Source organism: Microtus ochrogaster, unplaced genomic scaffold (assembly GCF_000317375.1).
Source record: "Microtus ochrogaster isolate Prairie Vole_2 unplaced genomic scaffold, MicOch1.0 UNK3, whole genome shotgun sequence".
Lineage (NCBI taxonomy): Eukaryota > Metazoa > Chordata > Mammalia > Rodentia > Cricetidae > Microtus > Microtus ochrogaster.
The window spans coordinates 2,530,981-2,554,624 of record NW_004949101.1 but is presented as its reverse complement, the minus strand read 5'-3'; the positions used below and the strand labels follow the sequence as shown (position 1 = coordinate 2,554,624).

Below are 23,644 nucleotides of genomic sequence, written 5' to 3'. Positions count from 1 at the left end.
CAACATCCTCATCCTATGCAGCTGAATGACTATAGGTTTTGATTTCCTGAGGCAGTTGACCAGGCAAGAAAGTTTTCTGAAGAGAACAAGTCCTGTTTCGTTAAATACATTCTCCCCGGAGAAACCATAGGGCGATGTTATTTGAAATTAGACATAGTATCAAAAGCAACAGGGCCCACAGAAAGGTGTCCCCAGAAAGGAACCTAGGATAGACTTTTGGAGTGAAAGAAGTTGGCTTCTCACAGGGGTGAGAGGAATAAAGGTCTAGCTTACAGAGTTACCATTCACAGTTATCCAATTTGGATTTTATTAGCCTAATAAAGGCCCTAGCCTGATACATTTCTCCAAATCAGAGAACAAACTGAGCACATGATTTAAAGTCAGTGAACATATTTTAAATGAACCCAAACATTCACCCCTTCATCTTTTAAGCCCCAAGTATCTGCCATCCTTTGTCTACCAGATACTTTTATTGTGGGCACACTGCCTGTGGAACATGGGGCTATCCAGGCTGTACACACTTCCTTCTGTATGGTGAACAGATGGGTTATGGGGTGAACACATTTGTGCTTGTCTTGTTTGAAGATTGCTGTGCTGTGTGGTCTCCCTGGTGGCATTTCCACACAAAGCGTTAGTACTTCTGCTTTTAGTCTTTGATTTTTTTTTTGTCCTCTCTATTAACTCATTGCAACAAGCCCACACTAGAGGAACAAGCCATTCCAGCCGGAATGAACTTCTAGAATGTTCATGGCAGTAGGAACACTCACAAAGACCTGACTTTCAAGAGCCTGTGTTGCAAGCACATCACAGGCACACCCCGCCACTCCAGGAACGCCTCTAAAAGCCTGTCCACACAGTTTTCACACTTTCATGGCTCCTTCCATCTGGCTTCAGCCAGTAGACCTAGCATAGCATAACAGGGAGATAACACGGGGAAACTTCAACCTTAATTCATTATTCTCCTCTTTCACTCACCAAAGAAGGCCTTTCACTGAGCACAACATCTGCTTCGTCTGTGCTATCCACAGCCAGAGCCCCAGGGCAGTGTCCTCTTCGCAAATACCCCAGCCAGATGACAGTCACACCTGAGGCTGGCAGAATGAACAGCGTAAGCCAAGATGCTATTGTGTGTCAAATCTGATAGCGCACGAGGAAGGTGTTAGTGCATGGAAGAAGAGAACGCAGAGAGGGGTCTTTCTACAGGAGAAAGGAAAATTAGGCTACAATTTCCTGAGTACAAAGAACAGAACGGACAGGAGATGGGCTAAAATACACACGCTCAGGGTTGCCATTTAAAAGCCCGTCCCATCAACTGATCTCGGGCTCTTTGTCTCTTGCCGTCTACGTGAAATAAACTGTTGCCGTTCTAGAATATAGATGCGAAGAAGCTGTTTCCCACAAAACAGAAAACTGTCTCCCAGTTGATGTTATTAATATTGCTCATGTTCACCCCTCCATCGTGGTGGCTTTAGGCAATGTAAACCCCACTCTGACTCCCATCAATCATTACAGACATCTAAACAGAGAGCAAGTGCAGTGGTTTGAAAGAAAATGCCCCCCAAAGGGAGTGGCACTGTTAGGAGGTGTGGCCTCGTTGGAGAAAGTGCGTCACTGTGGGGGCAGACTTGGAGGTCTCTTTTTTTTTACAAGCTTCACTCGGTGTGACAATCAATCCACTTACGGTTGCCTGCAAGATACCGGCACCACAGCTGCTTGCATGAGGCCATGCTTCTCACCATGATAATGATGGACTGAACCTCTGAAACTGTAAGCTGCCATCCCAATTAGATGTTTTCCTTATAAAGTGTTGCCATGGCCATGGCGTCTCTTCACAACAATAGAATCCTAACTAAAACGGCAAGGTTGTCCATTACTTGAAAGGTTTCTTACATAACGACCTGACATTATCCAGTGAAATAACAACTTGGGGCTCTTTTTATAAGTAAAAAATAAAAGCTTTGTATGTAGTTCAACTTAACGTTTCAAGGAATTGGGGTAACTACTCACTTACTATCTTTAAAGTCAATTCAAAGACAGAAGATGACTGAGTTAGCATTTACTTGCTTCAACATTGTGTTACCCGAATAGCCACCGGCATCCTCTTGGCAAACTGCTGATCTCTTTTAATTGTGCAAATATTTAAGTTTATGGACATTTAGGTTAGTGTCCAGTAGTCAAAACTGAAGAAAGGCTGCCCGTCATTATTTTTATATCAGTGTTCTGACTCAGTATCACAGCATATCAATTACGATGGCGTTATGGTTTGAATGTGTCTTCAACGTTCATATGATAGAAATGTAATACTATGCTGGAAATATAACACCCAATACAAGTGTTTGGAGGTGGGGCCTAATGGGAGGCATCAAGGTCATGATGGCTCTGACCTCATGGGTGGATTAGTATTGTTAATGCAGAAGAGAAGGTAGCTATGAAAGTGCCTTGGGCCGGACATGCTCTTTCTCGCTGTTCTCTCTCTTCAGTGGAATGGTATAGTAGGAAGGCCCTTGGTATTCCCAAGGGAACAGGGACTTCCCAGGACCCATAGTCTGTAAGGCAATAAGCACCTATTCATTATAAACCAACCTGCCTGTGGCATTTTGTCACGGCAGCACAAAACAGATGAAGACGGGAAACCACGATAAACAGGTTGCAGGTTCCTACTGTGCATTTTCAGGGCTTTGCTGAGCAGAGACTCACTGCATCAGCATCATGCGGGAGCCAGGTCGAAGAGCAGACAGAACTGCACACCTCAATGTGGACATACCTCTGCATTAAAACCTGAATGCTAACTAGATGCCAGGAAGCGTGTGTGGATGTTCACATCGAGGGTTTAAAGTGAACTGTTGCTCGCAGACTGAGTCATCCTGGCTTGGGCACATGATATGTTTGAACTAAGAAGAGCTGGTGCTTTGAAATCTTAACCAGGGGCCACTAGCCCCAGCTAATGATGCATCTGTAATTGTATTAGCAGCTAAATTTAGTTTGGCCTAATCTGAGGTCTTCATGAGATTGACTTACTGAGTTCTTGCAGGTACTCTACAAGGTTTCATTGATGACTGTGTGTGGAACACATGAGGACACAGGAGACCCTACAAGAGTCAGGCTTAGAGCTGACCATCCAGGTGCAAAGAGAGCAACCCAAGGTGGCCAAACATTCTGATGTGCGAGGATTCATATGGACGTTGCTATGCATTCTGTCTTCTAGAACATGCACAGTGCTAATGCCCAATCAGGAATCAGATGACTTATCCCCCACCTGGTGAGAGAAAAGTTGTCTCCTATAGTACATACAGGAGAAACTTATTTCCAAAAGTCTTGCAAATGCGAGTATCTGATATTCATGAGAAAATCAGGTATATTCAACACTCCACAACAAAGGCTCTCACAGTTGCATAATACAAAATTTGTAGATTCCGCTCTGCTTGAGTAGCCTGCAGATGCAAAGCATGAGAGAGAGGAATAGATGGTGGCATTTTAAATCATCTTAAGCTGGCTTTCTATGCTACCTTCTGTCTGGTTCTTTACTTTCCATTTTGGTTCTAAAAACTCTTGGTGTGGAAATCACTCACTGTTATACTCCTGCAGGCAAGTTAACAGGCCATTCCAGAACCATGGCAAACAATGTGAATGAGGGAAGAAAAAAAATATCCCTGAACAATTTAGGTAGGAAGGGCAACAGGAGGATGCAGACACATTTCTGCCCAACACATCAAACCAAGTACAGACTCTGATACTCATGATCTAGAAACTTGTTTGTTTGTTTGATACAAGTTTTTTTTTTTAAATCTTAGGCTGGCCTTGAACTTACAGAAATCTTCTTGCCTCAGCCTCTAAAATACTGGAGTTACAATCTTGTGCCACCACACCGGGCTGGAAACTTTAAGGAAAATGTTAGTCTATCAGTCAGTCTGAGAATAGCCATTTGAAAGGAGTGATTTTTTTTTTTTGGCTCATGATTTCAGAGGTGTCAGTCATGAGGCAGATAATCATGGATGATGGGAATGGCTGAACAACACTGCTTATGTCATGTGGCCAGGAAGCAAAGATGGAGAGAGAAGTGTGGGTAAAATATGTTTTTCAAAGGCATGGTTCCCTCCTGTGACCTACATCCTCTAGTTACGCCCTGCTTCCAAAAGGTTCCACCACCTCCCAAAATATAGTAATCACTTAGGGAATCAAGCCTTCAACTGATGAACCTACAGATGACATAGCATATTCAAATCAGTAGCAGAGTCAACCTTGCTTGCCTAGCAAACATGAGGCTCAACGAGAATTAACCTTTATGCTTCAAAGAGCATGCCACAACTGTAGTTTCTGGAATTTCCTTTTCCCTTTCAATGTGGAGGGATTTCACAAGCTCATATATAGAAGAGTGCATTCCTTCTCTTACATGTTGTACCTGCTGAGGTTCCATGGGGATGAGAGAACAAATGTCTCACCATCTTGTCTCGTCTATTAAGAGCTGTGTGGCTTTACATAAGCTATTAGTTATCTTCTCTCTGATCATTTTACTATTGATAAAATGAGGAAAAGGTAGAATTCACATGTATTGGACATTGATTATATTTTCTACTTGCACCGTACCTTTGACTACCCTTTCTGTGCTTAGATAATTGTGGTGATATTTTGTTTGTGCTCTAACAAATAAAGCTTGTCTGAAGATCAGAGGGTGGAACTAGCCACAAGTTAACCACAGAGGCTAGCCAGTGGCGGCACACATCTTTAATCCCAGTACTTAGGAGGTGGAAGCAAGGAATATCAGGAGTTCAAGACCATGCTGGACTATGAGATTTAACTAGTCTAAAAGAGAAACAGAGCCCACACCTTTGATCCCAGCACTTGGGATCTCACACCTTTAATCCCAACACTAGGGAGGTGGAGAGAGGAAGTGATATGGCTGGATGGAGACAGAAAAATAAGGCAGAAGGAGACAGGAGCTCAACCCCTTTGGTTTGAGCATACTATAGAGTTAAGAAGTCTCTTTAGTGGCTGGATCCTTTATTTCTCTGATCTTTCAGCATTTACCCTGATATCTGACTCCAGGTTTTTATTATTAAAACCAATTAGAGTTCGTGATACAGATAATCTCCTGCTTAATGAGCTCAGCCTGCCCAAGGCAGACTTCTCAAAGTTTCCTTCCCAGTCTCCCTTGCAGCCAGGTTCTGCTAGAAGGTTCTAGAAAATGGATTGGGCATGAACACCAATGTTCAACTATGAGGAGTCAGGTTATACTTGGATTAGGGATGCCTGATCTCTGCTCAGATGAACTCTGAGACATAGATCCATAAGAGGAATGCCAAGAAGGTGGTATCAAGTGTAGTACATGTTGCGGGAAGACAAAGGGATTTGTGTCTCTGAAGTGGCCATCATAATGTTCAGTATCATAACATGACCTGTCTGACAAGACAATATGAGTATTCCTGAATATTTTAGTCCCAACATCTTTCTATATGACCCTCCAAGACACAAAGTGAGGTAACTAGGAGCATCTGACGATGCATCTACTTCAGCTGTCTAGCGTATATTGAGCTGTCTGTGACTAAGTACCTCCCAGGGATGTTGTTAAGACTGAATGAGTTGTCTATGGCCATCCCCTGAACATGCCCAATCTTGTCTGTATTTAGAAGCTAGTGAGGCTGGGCTTGGATAGTACTTTGATAAAAGATTAAATGAGTTATTCAGGTCAAGTGCTAGCAAGAACTCAATACTTTTTGCTCTTTTGAGTTTTTTTTTTTTAATGAAAAGTTTTACAAAATACGAATGCATTTGGCACAGGCTTTAAAATATTTCTTCAAATTCCTTTACTTGTGTCCCATTGTGAAACAGAGCCTATACCCATTCTTTTCCCTGTAAGACTGAATGGGTCTCTGTGAGTGCTTCCTTAAAATACATTAGAAGTAACACCATGAAATCACTAAGTGTGACTTCTATGTGACGTTAGGAATGGCCTTTCATCTTCTGCCCATGTCTCTTGCTCTTAGTCTTCACACCATGAGAAAGCCCAAGTCAGACTAAACTAGGGTCTCAGTCAAGATGGAGAATCCAACCTCTGACATAGGAGGAACCAGGATTCCAGCTCCTTTCACCCCCTTGTGACATTTGCTCGAGTGAGTCCAGGTAAGAATAGCCTAGATGGGCTTGTTGATTCTTTGGAACACCAAAGGAGAAAAGTAACACATTGGTTGTTGTTTTAAAACACTAAGTTTTGGGGGTAATTCATTATATGTTGAAGGAAGACTGCTCATTCGTTTCCCAGCCCAAACCCAAAATAAGCCCACAGAAACTGTATTAATTAAAACACTGCTTGGCCAATTACTTAAGCATATTTCTAGCTAGCTCTAACATCTTAAACTAACCCACCTCCATTAATCTGTGCATCACCACAAGGTCATGGCCTACCGGCAAAGTTTCAGCAGACTCCAGTGGAGGTGTCTGTCTCCTGTGGTGCCTACATGGATTCTCCCGGCTCCTCCTACTCTCTCTCTGTATATATCTCTTCCAGCCTGGCTATATTCTGTTAAGCCATTGGCCCAAAGCAGCTTTTTTTTATTAATTGATAAAAGCAACACATAAATAGAATAACTTCCCACACCATTTCCCCTTTTTTGTTCAATTTAAAAAAAGTTTTAACTTTAATATAGCAAGATTACATATAACAAAACAGGTATCAAACAAGAATTACAGTTACAATATTTACTACTTTATCTTTTATCATAATTAATGAAAACTATAATTATAACTATCTATTCTTCAACTCCATCAAGGACTCCAGAAGGATATAATATTACCCAAGTAAACAAGAAGTGCATTATAAGCAACTTCCAAAACTCTATAATTTACAGAGACATCTCACTGCCTGGACAGCCAACCAAAGTTCTTTTGTAACATTGGGGCACCCATATTCAGCCTATAGGCCCATAATATCCAGCAAAGTTTTCCATGAAGCAGGAAATTTCAAAGACAGTTTTGCCTATATTGGCAGTTTGTCAGTCACTTTCTTCTGTGTCCTACAGGACGTCTGACAAACTCTTTCATGAAGCAGAAGCCCCAAAGGATCATCTTACCTTTAGGCAAGTTTTTTTTTGTGGGTCCTGCATTTTCAGTTCATACAGCATACTATCAGGCAGTCCAGGCAAGAGCAGTTTCTTGCCCAAATGGCTAACAAACTCCATAAGGAGCCTCTTCAATGCCCATCATCCTCATGAAGTAGATTGGTGCTGCCAGGAGCAAATGTTTTTCATTGTCATGAAAAGTCCTTAGTTCTAAAAACATTTTAAATACCATGTTTTGTAGGTCTTTGAAAGGTTTGTTGATTATCTAGCTAACTTAAATATATCTCTATATATCTAGAAAAACCTAACATGACAAAAAACTTAACTATCATAGATGACTATCTATTAACCTGTATTTAATTATACATTACATTTTTAAATGAGCTGTACAAACACAATACTTTTTACTCAAGAGCAGAAATATACATATAACAAAATTGATCTAAAATTTGTATCAACAGACCAAGATCAGTACCAGTGCAAAACTCGGTGGTTAAGAGCAGCAGCACTTATTCATTAGGCCAGGAATTCAGAAGCAGCTGGGCACAAGTGGGGCACATCTTCATTCCCAGTGCCCAGAATTAGAGGCAGGAAGATTCTGAGTTCACAGTCAAGTCAACCTGGGCTACTAAGACTGTCACAAATTAACAAATACAAACGAATGAATTCGGGTGCACGCTTGGTTGAAGGGCTGTGTCCTGGAATATTACAGTTATTGGGGCTGGAGAGATGGTTCAGTGGTTAAGAGCACTGTCTGTACTTCCAGTTCCCAGAAGCCACACAGTAGCTCACAACCATCCATAACTCCAGTACCAGGCGATCTGATGCTGTCTTCTGACCTCCATGGGCACTAGGCATGTGATACACAGATAAACATAAAGGTAAAACACTCATACATATAACATAAATTTTTTGAATTAAGGAAAAAAGAAGTTACAGTTCTCCGTGAAATAGGTCTGCATTCGGGTGAAAGGCTGATGGTACTAAGGGGTGGGTGGCTTCCGATCTGGCTCCCTCATAGCCTCTAGTCTCTACAGCACTGCTTGAGTGCCCTTACTGCATGGCAGCATTCCCAGAGCAAGCCATTCAAAAGGCCAGGAAGGAGATTGTAATCCCTTTGTTGCCTAATCTTGAAAGGCACAGCACTTTCCCTGCCTTCTGTTTGTCCCACAGATCAACCAAGCCTTCGACCCAGAAGCCTTTGCAGCACATTCCAGACCCAAGCTGTACGACTCACTTATTTCTGTTTTGGAAATTTATCTGCAAAGATAAAAGCAGCCATGGGCCAGGATAGAAGTGTGATAGTGTTTGTTCCAGGAGTGTTGTTATATGGGACACTGGAGACCGAAGGACTTAAATTCCATACCGAGGAATAATATCTGCAGCAACTAAGCATGATGATTAGAGAGATATGTGTACCCATGACATAGTAAATCTTAAAAACAACACCAGAGTAACAAACACATAATGCCATTCCTGTGCAAAATAAAAGCCAACGTGTGTGTGTGTGTGTGTGTGTGTGTGTGTTTGCATGAATCTGGAGAGAAGGCTTTGAGAAAGAATTGATTTTTTTTTTAATAATCTGATTACCATTTCCATGGAGAGGGGGAAAATGGGAGAGAAAATGTATACCGTCGCCTGAGTGCCATGCATCCACACTGTCATGTCATTGCAGGTAGTAAGTGAACAAACCAACCGTCCTTGACTCAGAAGCTCCCGCTCAAGACTTCCTACTCCTGTTCAAGTCTTTCTTCCGCCTTTGGCTTTTCCTGAAACGGAGGTGACAAAATGCTCCCGAAGGAAAGCTAGGGGAGTAGCCATTTCTGGTGAGGTACATGGAGGGCAGAACAGACTGCAGTGTTTAGGAGGAGAGCTGAGGCTGTATCTCAAAGCATCGGGGAGAAATGAGCTGCAGAGGTGTAGCAGCTCCGAGGGAGGGGGTGTCTCTCAGAGGCCCTCGGGTCCCACTTAGCCTGGCAGCATTTCTTGGGGAATATTGATCAAAAGTGCTCACCTCTATCATCTGAGGAGCATAATGCAGTCTGTGAGTATTCATGGAAAAAAGCTTTTCTTGGCCAGGCTATTTTCTGAAGTCAAAAAGATCCTTTCAGGATCTGTAATAGCCGTCCCTCCACACTTCACACCCTCAGTGAAAAGCACACTCCAATTTTCAGACCCTGGGACCCCACGCCAAGGAGGAGGCTGATGAGCGGGACCTATTCATGTAAAATAGTCTGTCAAACTCAATGAGCATTTTGCCAGAGGGAGAGGGAGGGATACATAAATGTTAGATTAGAAATTCCACCTGGACACACAAGAAAAGGCACTCTTGTTCCTGCGATCATTTAATGCATCTGTTCTTCCTTTCTTAAAGGTCTTAAATGGAATTTTCAATCGCATACATAACGTAGTGGGATACGGAAAGCCGCGTATCAGTGTGATATTAAACCTGTGTTTTCCATGTCTGACATGGTATGGAAGACGCCGACAAGGACTTCCTAGTTTCTCTGACTTTGGTTATGTAAAGAGTAGAATCTTCAACATTATTTTTAAATTCTCCTATTTATCTACATACACACACACTCCAACCATCTCTTTCTCTAGTGCTAGGGATCAAACCCGGGACCTCGTGCATGCTTGGTAGGTGTTTATTCACACATACAACACAGGAGTTTAAATCCGCACCTCATCTCTTATTATCCAACTTAATATAGGCTAGCAGGGACTTAGGTATTAAAAATATTTTTCTTGTAAAATTCTAACAACCAATAAAGCACGATGCAATCTCAGCAAGTATTCAGTCACCCTTTAGTATGGATGCCATTTCCCACCCAGGCTTTCCTGCTGTGGTGCTGCTGGCCAGCTGCTGAGGAGCACATGTGCAAGGGGAGCATGCCATCGATAGACCTCTGCCTTCCCTGGTTGGGAAGCTACACTGGAGAAGCTACAGCAGACAGTGTGTGGAAAACCTGACCCTTGGCTTTGGAAGCAAGCCGTTTGCTGGTGGTCTCTGTGGTGTTCAAGCGACGTGGTGTGTTTTTACCATCTTTTCCTGGAATACTTACCTGTAAAGGCTCTCAGAAGGCAATTACAACTTGGGTCAAATGGTGCCAAGCGCTAAACATCACGTGGCTTTTTGATTCTAGAAGGTGGGAAAGACATTCCAGGGTGTGGTCAGCCTGCCTGGGCATTGCACTAAGCCCGCCTTGGTGCCAGATCTTTATTTTCAGTCTTTTTTTTTTTTTTTAGTTAAGACCCATGCAACCTGCCTTTCCAGGAATCTGCTATCTGGTGGTATTTGAATTCCCAGTAGGGGTTGGTTCCAAGCGCTCTTTTTGTGGATGATAAGGAGAGGTCAGATTTCTGGCAAATCAGACACCACAGTGCCAACACCTTACTGTGCTCAGTCTAGTTCCTGTGACAATAGACTCAGGGTGGCCTCGGATGTGGTCTTAGAAGCATCCTCACAGTGGCCACACTACAATGGGCACAAGGAAATTACATTGTTTAAGAAACAATCCATGTACTGGTCAAGAACAGTTATTGGTGCTAAATGGAGGTGTAACTACACATGGAGACCCGGGAGACTCAGCTCCTGGCTAGAGCCCCGGTCTAGCTGCCTGACAGCCAGTGAGGTAACGCCTTCAGGCCTCAGTTTTTACAGCAGAGGTAGATGGAAGACAGAGTTGGTGTTCCCAGCTGTAGGCCAGGGTGTTAAGGAACCACGGATGCAGAGAGGTATTCTTTGTGATATTTTCCCACAACTTCCATGGTTGTTTTTTTTTTTTGAAAATGAAATGCAATTAAAACCATATCCATTTGTAGAGTGCAAATGAGAACAGTGTTCCTTGGTATAAACATTTTCATCAAGTGGCCTTGGCTTAAATGACACACACAAAGCTATACCAGAGATTTAGAAGTGAACACTGTAAATGCGGTGTCTTTTCATTAGGAGATACTCGGTCGGAGGAGACAGGCATTTCCCCTGGGATGCTAAACAAATAAAACCTCCCACGTCAAAAACCGACAATTGCATTCTTCTAGTAATGGTCCTTTTCAGTGGAAGCTGGATTCTTTTTGATATGGTCTGAGGGTGTTGACGAGGGTTTATGAAGATGAGCCGATCTCTCACAGGAAACATGGTACCGAGAATCAACCCCTTCCCACCTTTCTGCTATAAATATGAGAAGAACTTTATGAGACAGTAGTGACAGCAGCCTTTGCGTTTTGAGTGCTCATTTCCATATCTGCAAAGTAGCCCAATATGACCCCAGAGGAAAGCTCCCTGGGAATCCTGGAAGGCCATCTGCCGAGCTGAACAGTTAGCAAGAGGAAAGGACTCAGCTCCAAGGAGCAGCTGTAGAGCAGTGGGCCACCCAGCTCAACAGACACATGGGGCTGCCTCGAACACCATCAGCATGGCTCCTCTAGCTCCTTAGTCAATTTCTGGGCATCCATCACCTTCCGGGTAGCTATAAAGGATGCAGATGCTTTAGTTCTACCCTGGGAGGGAATGAGGCAGGAATCTGAATCCTCCTTAGAAATGCCCAAATGAAGCAGGAGGCTGTGAAGTAGTGCTTCTGGCTCACAAAGCTTCAGTTGTTTCTAGAAGGAACTATATAAGCTCTTGATTATCAGTTAAAAGCTAAAATGAAGCCAGGCCAATTGAGGCTCCACTTTGCACCTGACTCCCTAGACCCTTTCTCAAGACACCAACACGTTCTGCAAGTAATGGGTGCTCAGCAAGCATTTGCTAAAGGAACAAGTGAATGATTTGTTATAAACTAGGTTGTTCAGCATTCTGAGAATTCGCTGTTGTCCGGAACACGGAGTGGCACACTATGGTCTCGGAGACCACAGACAAGGTTGTAATGTGATTGCTGGAGTCCTGAGGCAGGAAATATCAGTACCTGGCTTCAGCCACACTAGGAGGTCAAAATTACATATTGCCTGTCACCTAATACCAAAGTTCTCCTTAAGGACAGGAACTCTAGCCAGAATAGGGCAGGGGTGCCTAGCCAGAATAGGGCAGGGGTGCCTAGGAAAGACAAGGCAGGGGGCAAAGGTCACTATGAGGCTTAATATCAGTTGTAAAAACAGACGGTACTGGCCTAGCCATGCCATTATGAAGACAGGGATAGGTTTAATTCGGTGAGATGGTGGGTGGAGGACACGGATGGTGTCCCATCTGTAGACCAGAGTCTCGAGGAACCATATATATAGAAGTGTACTCGGTGACATCAGAGGCCGCAGGTGCCCTGGTGGCCGAATATCAGCATTCCATACTATGAACCATGACGTAGATCCTGCATGAGTATGTATAAGCCTTCTGAGTGGTATCAGTTACCGTACTGAACACCTGTTGGCTTTGGGTTTATAAAACGCTTTTGAATAACTTTGTTCAATAAAAAAAATGCAAATCAACTTTGTATAGATGCTGGGATAAGCTTTTATTTTCCTACAAACTATGAGAATGTCAGAAACACGCAGCACCTAGATGCTGTAGTTGTAGCTCATCAAATCATCCCAGGGAATCAGAACGAAAAGGAGCGGACTGGAGTTGAGTGGCACCATTTAAGGAGCTAAGTGTTTTCCCAGCCTGGCTGCCTTCGTGGAGTGTGCCCTAGTGCACATGTACACTCCTACCAAGGTGGGGCGAACCTGGAGGTCCCCCCCCATCTCGGAACAACCTAAATGTGCAGCACTGGGAAGCTAAATAACAAGAGACCTCAAAACAATCAAACAACATGCTATAACTTAATTTATCCTCTCTATCAATTGTCCTCCTATTTACACACACTACACATTGTAGACTGAACTAAGAACATGTTTGCTTACTGTGTATACCATATACATAGAAAGTGCGTGCAAATACAAGCACAAGTTTCCTTTAGACGTGACACCCCCTTCAGTAGGTATGGAGTAACACAGCTACAGGTAAGACACACTGGAAGGCTTAGAGGGTCCTTCAAAGCTCTACCACAGGTTAGTGGCAAGAAGGAAGTGACACCTGAGGACAGTCAGGAAGACAGGATTTGCATGGCTCACTGGAGCTTTGTGATCTCCTTTATAAGGCTAAGGGTCCGACTAACTAGCCACATCACCAAGTCAGGGGCCATTCCCCGGGGCTCTCAAGAGCTGCAAACTTGGCTGCTGAGTCACTTACCAGGCTAAATTTCCTTTTTTTTCCTGTCCGCTGAAGGTCTAGATACTTTTAAAAAGTCATAATTTTGTAGGATTACTTTTTTTTTAAAAGCATAAACGTCTAATCAACAAGACTATAAACATCAGTTTCCCTCTTCATGGAAATCTGGCAATCAGCATGCCAAGAAGTAAGGGCACTGGCCAGACCCTGCAGGAACCCAGAGAGTCTTATAACACTTTGGGGTAATTAGGGCCACTTTGATTACAGATGGCTGACCTACTAATACTAATGTGATGAGTGGCTCTCTGGAGGGTCGCTACCGGATGAGTGACCCTTAGCAATTTTGCTAAAACACATTTATTATGAAAACACAATATTTGCTTTTCCAACTGAAAAAAAGAAACAGCAAATTTCAATTTTCCACCCCAAATAACAAGAACTGCTAAATCCAACCAAACATGGTTGCCAGAGTCCACACTCCCCAAGTCTAAGTCTCTAACCAGAGCCATTACCAACCTAAGGATCTTGAACTAAAAAAGTAAATTATAAACAGACATAAACTGCTGTTCCTCCCCAGGACATGGGGATGCTAAAAATCATAAGGTTACAACAAGGTCAAATTATTTGGTACCTCCAAATTCAATTCCAATTTAATTTATCACTTTAAGTCTGGGAGTGTTGGCTTGTGGAGGCAAATAAAATTATAAACAGAAGGCTGGGGGAGTTAAAAAGGACCTCTGGGGCCTGGATTGTGGCCCTGGGTTCTGTTGCCACTGGAAAAAAAAAAAAACAAAAATAGAGGACTTCCAAAATGACAAGAATTCCACAACAGGGGTCTGTCTATGCAGCCTGAAGATAAGTGTTCTTGCAGAAGCTACTTGCTGAAAGAGTTGCAGGGGCTGCTGTGCTTGCTGCAGGAGTCAGGTCTGGGCACTTTGTAAACAGCCAAATAACAGATCAATAATAGAAGTCTGAGCAATACTGGATAACCAGACTAGAAAGCTCAACTAACTCTCTCTCTCTCTCTCTCTCTCTCTCTCACACACACACACACACACACACACACACTGGTGGGTGGGCGGGTTGAGAATCAAGGTATCACTGACACAATGGGTAATGCCATGGCATCTCATTACCCTTCTGTCACCATTAAGCTCCCAGTAAGTGAGCATCCTGGGCTCTTAGGAAACAGCACACACGGATTAGAGGTTTCCTTCTGCTTTGCAAGGTCCTGTTGTGTTTATGATCTTTAGGCAGCTCTCCAGGTGCTTCTGTCTGTTGGCCTGTGATGGAAGGCTGCAGAATTCCCTTCAAAGCACCTGGATGGATGCTCCCTGCAGATGGAGGGTGCTCTCACAATTCTCACTCACAGCAAGACTAAGCCTGCTTTCTGGCTCTGCCCCTTTCTCTACCAAATCAACTCTACAGTAAATGAGAAAGGCTGGCTTCTCTGAGAGAATGGACAATGATGACATGCAGACTCAGAGGAACGACCAAGTAGGCTAGGAGAGATGTGCACGAATAGAGGGCAGAGGAAGGTAGAGAGGTGGCCACATCAGGGCTTTCCTCCCCATGCCCGAGTCCCTGCAGGCTACAGCTTATTACTGCTTCCTGTTGGAGGGAAGAGGTCACCCTAGACACATGCACTGGGAAACGGCCTCATGGAGCAGGCCCATGCAGCAAGGGATGACCTCTGTTGCAATTTCTGTGTTTTGCTTTGAGGCAGAGCAGGAAATGGAGCAACAGTGGAGCTCTGAGATAGGGCTAGGGCCAGGGCAGAGGGTGAGGAGGGGGACAGAAGTCTTCCCTGTCAACTGACTCTTAGTTGCTGGATTCTAAGGTCCAAGATGTCCAGCAAGGGATGGGATACTGGGATTCATTTAACTCCTTTCCTCTTTTCCATCCCTAACAGGCACAAGACACTCTCCTTGGAGTCAGATAGGCATATATATATGCCTATATATATATTCTATTGCTTGGAATCTGTTACCCTAAAACTTAAGTGACAAGAATTGTTTCCAAGGCCTGTCTTGGTTTTTGAGCAATAGGTAGGAGGAAGACTACCAGTGAGATTTGGGTGGCACTGGACACAATGTGGGTGCTGGTCAGCCCTGGAGCTGGAACAGGCACTAATCTTGTGTGTTGATGTAGGTGGTGCTGGGCTGAGCTGGACTGAACAGGGCTGAGCAAGACTGGGCTTGGCTGAACTGGGCTGAGCAGAGCTGATCTGGGTAGGGCTGGGCTGAGCAGGGCTGGGCAGGGTTGATCAGGGCAGGGCTGGGCTGGATAGGACTAAGCAGGGTTGGGTAGGGCTGAGCTGGGCAGGGCTGAGCTAGGCTGGACTGGGCTGAGCAGGGCTGAGCAGGGCTGGGCTGGGCTAGGTATGGCTGATCTGGGCTGATCTGAGCTGGGCAGGGCTGAGCTGAACTAAGCTAGGCTGGGCTGAGCTGGCCTGCGCAGGGTTGAGATATCGGCTTAGTGCTCTCATGCGGACAGGCCTATATTTCCGGACACTTCTGATCACTCCATGTGAAACATCACTGTCCAGATCTGGCAGAACTATGTTGCCAGGAAAATCTAAGTCAGTGGATCTCAGGTACCAGGTGGAGAAAGGTACACTGATGTCGGAGGTAAAAACTTCCTATGGGAAAAGACCCTGGGGACAGCCAGTTTCCATGATGATGAAATTTTGATGATGAAAAGTTTGAATTAAACTGTAAACCCTAACACAAGGATTAGCAAAATCATTATGGAGGAAATCCCTCCAACAGTTATACAATTGTTTTGTCAGCCCTTTTGGGAACCAAGCTTGGGTATATACATGACAGGAAAACAACTCGGGAACACAGACAAGTGCCCTCTGCCCCTTCCCTGTGGGCCCCGAGCCTTTTGCTACTGTGTTCTGACTAGAGGCTCCAGACTATCCATTGTTCACATGACAGCAGGCTTGTTCCTGACTGATGGCAACTTCTTCTCTTCTTCTTCTGAAGTCCAGGGTTTATAAGATTCCAGGACAAGAGGACACAGCCTTGTTTGAAAGTTTCACACAAACTACATCACTTCTGACCTTGGCAGCCCGACAATGGGAAGGCTTGCTGCACATGCTGGCACAATGGCAGTTTCCAGGAGCCTGGGTCTGAGGGTTCTGGGTAAAGCAGGGGACTCTTGCCTGTGTCTTCCACATGGAGGATTTTCTTGGGGTTCACACTCAGGCTGGAGATCAAGACCCCTGCAAAGGAAACAGAGAATGGCCACACCATAGAGGTCAAAGAGAATCTCTGGCCACATACTGAAGGAAGTATATATGGTACTCAGAAGACCAAGGAACTTGGTCACTGGGAAGAGCGTCTGATGTCCGCCCTGCCCCACAGTGTGTACTGCCAGAATGTTTGCTGACTGTACCACCAAAGAAATGTCATTCCTCTTAGTCTTTGCCCTGGATTTTTCTACATCAAGGAATTACAAATCTGTGAATCTCTGAAATAAAAATCAGCCTTTCTGGCTGGCACAGAAGAATGAAGACAAGGCATCAGATTGCAGCAGAGTTGAGTGAAAGCCATGGAGAGCCCTGGGCTGAGCCGGTGACAAATGCTGAGTTCCCGGGATCCCTGTGTGTTTCCATATTGATATTTCACACGAGCTACTCCTCACTTAGTCCCTAAAGGGCCTGAGACTAGAGGTCAGGCCTAAATTGCTTGTCTGAATGAGTCCAGATGGGCATGCAGCTCTTTAGCACTGGAGGGAAGAAGGAATAAAATTAAAGCGCACAGATCTGCACTCCTCCCTTCCCCAGGGTGGCTGTCTGGGGGCTCAGAGGAATACAGGAATGCTGCTGCAACACCCGGCCAGGGTTGCGGCTTGCTCGACCTCCCGGAGGGCCGCTCTTCGAATGAACGAGAGGATCATTTCATCACCCTTCCCCTTGTAATATATTTTTAAATGCTCTAAGCTTCCCTGAGTGGCCTCCGCCTAGAACAAACCTCAAAAGCAGTGCTCCTGGAGCCTCATCCCTACGGCTTTTCTGCTACAACTATGGCCTTTGAAACGGTTATTAGTGGTGTTCGAAATTAATTTACTTGGCTTATTTTGTTTACAGCTTTTTATTTATTCATGCTTCTTTTTCTTTTAATATATATGTCTTTTGACCATGCCTTATCTTCTGGGGAAGAGCTTCTGAAATCGGTCCTTACCAGTCCCTGTCACGTCACGTGGGGAGACACTGTCCCATGCACTCTCTGGTTTCTCGGTGCAGATTCCAAGGACAGGCTTTCCTCCCCGTCCTTCCCTTCTAGGGTCAGTGAGGTTAGCAGAGAGAGAGAGAGAGAGAGAGAGAGAGAGAGAGAGAGAGAGAGAGAGAGAGGCCCTGAGCCCTCTCCTATTGTTTTCCTCTTCAGAAACAGGCTATGAGGAGTGGGGGTAGCTCAGTGGTAGAAACCTTAATTAGCATGCACGAAGCCCTAAGTCCCAGTACTGCAAAAATACAAAACTTAGGCTGCTTTAAGCAAAGCATAGCTAGACTTGGCCATTCCAAGATTAGTGTTGTTTTTAAACATGTATTTGTTTTGCTTGCATATATGTACATGTGCTACTTGGTGCCCACAGAGGCCAGAAGAGGGTGTCAGATCCCCTGGGACTGGAGTTACAGACAGTTGTGAGCTGCCATGTGGGTGCTGAGATTTGAACCTGGGTCCTCTGGAAGAGAAGCCAGCTCTTAACTGCAAAGCCATCTCTCTAGCCCCTCAAGGATTGGGTTTTTATGGGCATATCTCCATCTCCTAGTTGTTAGGAGTGGGCAGGAACATTTGATCGGGGTGAAGGGCAAGAGGGGAAATAAACCTGGCTGAACCTCAGAGAGTATTCTGGGTTGAAAGGCCACCCACTCTGATCAGATCAGTTGAGATTAAGAAGCCAAAAAAGAAAAAAAAGTAAGTCAATAAATGCTTAAAGATATTAGGTAAGGGCGTTACGAATGCTTGGTCAGAAGCAAACATATTAGCTATTCCCCAATCCCCCTCTACCAGGGAAGACAAGGAGGACAGAGGGTCACAGCTTGAGTCCTGCAGATGGACAGAATAGTGCCAGCTGTCTTAGTGAATAAGTCAGAGCCATCATTTCAAAGCTCTGCAAGCAAGGGGTTTATACTCCTAAAGGCAGAGAGCAAAGCCACACCAGGATCCAGTGTAACCATGACCCATGCATTCCTTCAGTTCTCAACTCCTGCGAGCGCACCTTCATCCTGCGATGACTCCCCTATGCCCACTGCACCCTATGATGGATGGGGAGACAGCAGCTGCAGAATGCATAGATGGGTACAAAGGATAAGAGCTGACTTTTTGATACAGTGACTACACTTGCAAGCTGCTGGCAGCGCTGCCCCAGTTCCGCTTCTGCTGGGGATGGAAGCCGGGGCTTATTCAAAGGGCCCTTAGTCTCTGTTTTACCTCTGCCAGGGCAGGCGCAGGAGTACACGGGGTAGGGAGCTGTAAAGACAAATCTGTATACCTAAACTCCTACTGGGACGGGACTTTACAATCCTGCTCTGCCTTCTCGACTAGAGCACTTAGGTTCTGTAGATGCTGTCTGTCACCTTTGGGACACTGCTGGGACCAGTCCAAAGCTTTGGTTGATGGTTGAGAAGAAGAGAAAGGGCAGCTGAGCTAGAGGATTGACTTACTACAGTGACTGGTTGCTCATCCAACCAGCAGGTATGGTAGCCTGCTGGGTTACAGGGGTGTCCTGGGTGAGCTCTTCCTATTTGTGTTGGGACCACCATAGGAATGAATATGGCTACTAAGTGGCAGCCCTCTCTCTCTTCTGAGTGGCATTACCATAGTCACTACCCAAGTTTCTGCTACCTGTGAACCAGAGACCAGTACAGCCAGGCCACACCGGAGAGTCATACCCAGTCCTGCAGTGGTGGCTGCCACCCATCTGAGCTATCTGTGCTGGGTCAGTATCTCAGGCCCAGGACAGAAAGGTCAGGCTGGGAGGCCACACCTGCCATCTCAGCTCGTCCTCTGAGTCCTAGACTGCAGATCCTGGGGTTCGCCGCCCTCTGCACTTGCTTAGCTTTTGTCTGCCTCTCTTGTCCCAGCTGCTCTATTCAGCAGCCCTCCTTGACGACCTGCCCTCCCTGCATGGAGGCCTTTGGAGGCCTCTGCTAAGGCAAGTAGTCAAAGGCCAGCCCAGCATGAGCTTTATCTTATCGGCTCATCTCAACATCCTGCTTCTCCAGGCTTGCTCAACGACAACAAAAGGGGGAGGGGGGGCAGCGGTCCTGTACCCAGGGCTCCCTGCAGCCCCCCACACAAAAGGGAGGCGACAAAGACATTTTCCACGATGGCAGGTGTTGGTGTCAGATTCCACCCAGAGTGTACCCGGCAGAAGAAAGGCAGACAGAGCTGGGCTCCACAGGCAGCACAGACATGTAGGGGCAGGAGAGTGGCAGGGCCCCTTGGGAGAAGACAGGAGGCAGGCAAGGCTGAGGCCCAAGGAGCTGAGTGGGCATGAAGTGTTAGCCAACCGATACCTCTCCCCAAAAGCAGTGTTTAGCGTGTGCATGGGCATGGTGGGGAGGGGGACACCAAAGTGTTAGTCTTACCTTGCTCAAGTATAATGAGACAGCTCTGTGCTTTAATCTGAAGAGAGAGAAGATAAAAATCCAGTGAATGGAAGGACACCTCCGCAGCAGCTTCAGTTTGATCATGGACTCACCGCTGAGAAGATGTGTTTATCCCAGCTCCCCCTGTTCCTAAAGCCTTGTGCATCATTCCTGAACGCTCACTTGAATACCCACTTGATGGGACCAAATACCAGTCGGGGCTGTATTTACAAGGGAGTCCCCAGAAGCATACAGAACTGAGGGAAGATCTCAGTTTCCCAATCCTTATGACAGGCCCCTGTCAGCCCTTCCACACCATCTTACTCCCTGTGTTTCCAGTTACATGCACACTATTTTTGCTTCCAGAAAGTAGCTTTCTATCCCAACAACTCTACTCAATTCCATATAGCTCGATGCCTATCAAATCTGGACATTTAGCAGCGACACAAATCGTTGTACACACTGCCACAATTACAAACTCAGACTTTCTGTTGATCCCATCTGCCAAGGTTGGCACAGTGACTAGAGAATTTTTAACACCATTCGGACACTCTCCTGGCTACGTCTCTCTGAAGGAAGTGTGTGTACTTCCATGAAGCTGAATTCTCCAATCTACTGATGAAAACTCGGCCTCCTGATAGAGCATTTGGGGTGGGAAGCCAGGATCCATGACCAGCCCTGGATGACCAAGTGGCACTTCCTTGTCTTACTATGAACTTGGGTCCTTCTCTATGGGTGGGCATAAGAAGCTCTATCCAGGTTGACTGCGCGTAACAGATGATAATGTCCTTAGAAGATAATTTCTAAGGATAATTTCTCCCAGTATGCCATACTGCAAGGTTCCATTTCATCTAATGGAAGATCCTCACACCTCTGTGTGCATGGGTCTATCTCAGGCTCCTGATGCTCTCCTATGTGAGAAAAGGCTCTTTATGAAGGGGCTCCTTGATCTCACTCTCCTGCAGCCCCCTTGGCCCTGGGTACGCTATGCATACAGGCCCTTGATTGGTAGAAACCCAGAAAGCAGATGGCTCACTAACAATGGAGGACTTGTTTGTAATTGCTGATGAGGACCGGTTTGCTCCTCTCCTGAGGGTCCCCAGACACAGCCTGGTGTGGTGTGCCGGCCCACAAAGAATATTTCAGTAACTGCCAGTCCATGGTTGAGTTAAGGAGATGCATAGCAGGGGCAGTTGGAGGCTGCCTTGATTATTCCATAGGGCTCAGACGTCACCTGCTCTTGACATCTAGGCAGTCCTCTTGAAGGGCGAGGTCCCAGTTGCTGGGGCCAGGGAGCAGATTGCCTCTCAGTACAACCCCAGGGGCTAGCACAGAGCATCAGCTACCCTGCACACTATTCAAAGAGCCTAGAAGAGAGGACACTGAGCTTGGAGATGAGGGATGAGAAGAGACGGGGAGGCACATGATGCCTGGCAGGAAAGGGGCACAAAGCATGCCCATCTTTCTTTTCATCCACTCAGATGTGTTCTGAGTATCATTACAGGCTGCAGCAATGGATACAGCAAACAAAACCCTCCTTGATTTGGGGGCTGTAGTGGATGGTGGGGGAGGCAGAGCACACAAATACACAGACACACATACATTTCTGTGGTATCTGAAGTAAGAGGCCAAGTTAGGAAACAAGGGTCTTGAGAGGTTCCATGGTGACTGAGGACATTGTACTGCAGGGTTACAGTGTATCTTGAATAAGAAAGCATGTCTGGACATTAGTGGTACTGGGGAATCAGCAGCCCGCTCCTTTTCATGTAGGAGCAGCTGGAGAGACTCCTGGGGGGGACCCCTTCATAATCTAACTCAGACACCAAATGGCAGAAGTTTTGACCAATTGGCAACTCATACACAAAAGCTGAAGCCTAGAGAATCCAGAGGACATTTTTAAAGAAGTGTTTTACTTTTTGGATGTTGTGTGACTTCTTTGATATTCTGGATACCAACAAGGGCTTCATTTTTGAATTCACGGAATAACAAACATGGCTGGAGATTTGCATTCTCTGCAGCTCTGCCTAGGGATGCAATCTGAGAATTGTGGGTATTTATAGGTTTGTTTCTTCCAGCTGTAACCGAGTGGATTCTGGAGCAAGCGTCTTATCTCTGAGGAAAGCCTGCTGTCCAGCATTGCCACCTGGGGTAAATTTGGGCCAGGGCAGACAAGAAATGTGGCTGCCTCTCCCCATATCCTTGTTACCGAACAGTTAGTGTGGAAATAATGAACTGGTTCAAGATAATTAGAAAAAGAAGGATTTCAAGCATTGGCATGGGAGAGGAAGAAAGACTGCATTGGGGTTCCAGCTTGAGGCAAGTGCTAACTATTCTCCCAGCAGGAAGGCAGGCAGAGGGGCTCAGAGAGCTGACGGGTTATTCAGACCCCTTGGAATGGCTCTGAGGAGGGGAACAGGTGCAGGCAGTGGATGGGAAAGCCTGCATACGCAACTCAACACTGGCAACCCAAGACCAGTGGGGATTTGCCAGCCTAATTAACATCTCCAAATGGCCAAGGATGGCTTCCAGTATTTCCAATCCAGCAGCAGTGGCTATGTTCTGGCTCCAGCCCTGGCACTGGGCTTGGCGTCCACTGCTTGGTTGTTGGTCTTGCCCATCAACTTTGGTTCTGAAGCAGAAAGCCAGGACAGCTGGACCAACAAGCATGGAGGGAAGAAGAAAGCACCCGCACTGTTTGCAGGCACACTTGTGTAGGGCCTTAGCGCACAGTTGGAACATTAAGAAAAAACGTTGCTGGCATTTTTCCTTTTGGGCAACTATTATGTGAATTTAGGAGCTATGACTAAGTTATACACTTAAAAAATTAATGGTTCAGTGTCAATTTACTGGTTAGCCACAGTGGAGAAAGGTGTCCAGGCCTCCTCAATATCTCAAAGCACATGGATAGCAAGATCTCGACTGCACTGTAACCATAAGGTAGGCTGCTGGTCTTCTCAAACTGGCTCTACAGTGCATGACTATTAGAGTAGTGCTGTTCTCAACAGCCCAAGTGACCATCAACTGATGAATGAACTGTTTGGCAACGTTAAAAGCCTCCAATAAGGAGGAGGAAGCATTCTTCTTTTAGGGCATAGACACTGGTAGATTTCCCATGCTTCAGTGAATGGTTCTATATCCATGTACACATGGGCATCACTAGTTGGGTTTAGTGGGATATAAAAGGAAGACATGAATTTGGAAGGCAGGAGTCAGGGTGGGTATAATATTTCAGTGTACACATGAATGAAATTATCAAAGTATAAACATGCCAATAAAATACATTTTAAAAACACAATAAATGCTGTGGCATGAATACACTTTGAAAACATGTTAGGTGAAGGAAGCCAAGTCACTGTATTGTCTCGTTCCATGTGTATACATGGACATTTCGTATAATGTCCAGGGTAAGTAGACACATAGAAACGATGGTGGGTCAGTGGCTTCTCAGGACCAGGGGTGGGGTTTATAGAAGGAATGAAGATTGATTTATGAATAGTTTTTATTTTATTTCTAGGGGAAATGAAACATTCTACAGTTAGACCATGGAGGTAGTTGTACAATCTGTGAAAATACCAAAAGTATTAAATGTATACTTTTTTGGATGATTGGCATGATATGCTAATAATATCTCAATACAACTTTTTTTTTCTTAAAGTTTTCTTTTTCTTTTTCCTTTGTAGTGCTCGAGACTGAAGCCAGGGCCTTGTGTATGGTTTGATGGGGTAGCTTTGTTAACCAATTATCTTCAAGAGGTGGGACCAAATTAGGGTACGGCTTTCTGGGACCTGGTGCGCGCTCTCTCTCTCTCTCTCTCTCTCTCTCTCTCTCTCTCTCTCTCTCTCTCTC

The 23,644-nt window shown here is 45.3% G+C and overlaps 1 protein-coding gene across 1 annotated transcript in view; it reads right to left on the bottom strand.

Moving 5' to 3' along the window:
• Positions 1–11,349: 11,349 nt before the first annotated feature.
• Ralgapa2 (Ral GTPase activating protein catalytic alpha subunit 2) overlaps positions 11,350–23,644 on the bottom strand; it is a 265,575-nt gene continuing 253,280 nt past the window's right edge. The window contains exons 40-41 of the mRNA XM_013353198.2: positions 19,799–19,835; positions 11,350–16,426 (exon numbers count right to left, since the gene is read on the bottom strand). Of these exons, the coding sequence (XP_013208652.1) occupies positions 19,831–19,835 (5 nt within the window). The 3' untranslated portion in view covers positions 11,350–16,426; positions 19,799–19,830. The remainder of the gene's footprint in view (positions 16,427–19,798; positions 19,836–23,644) is intronic.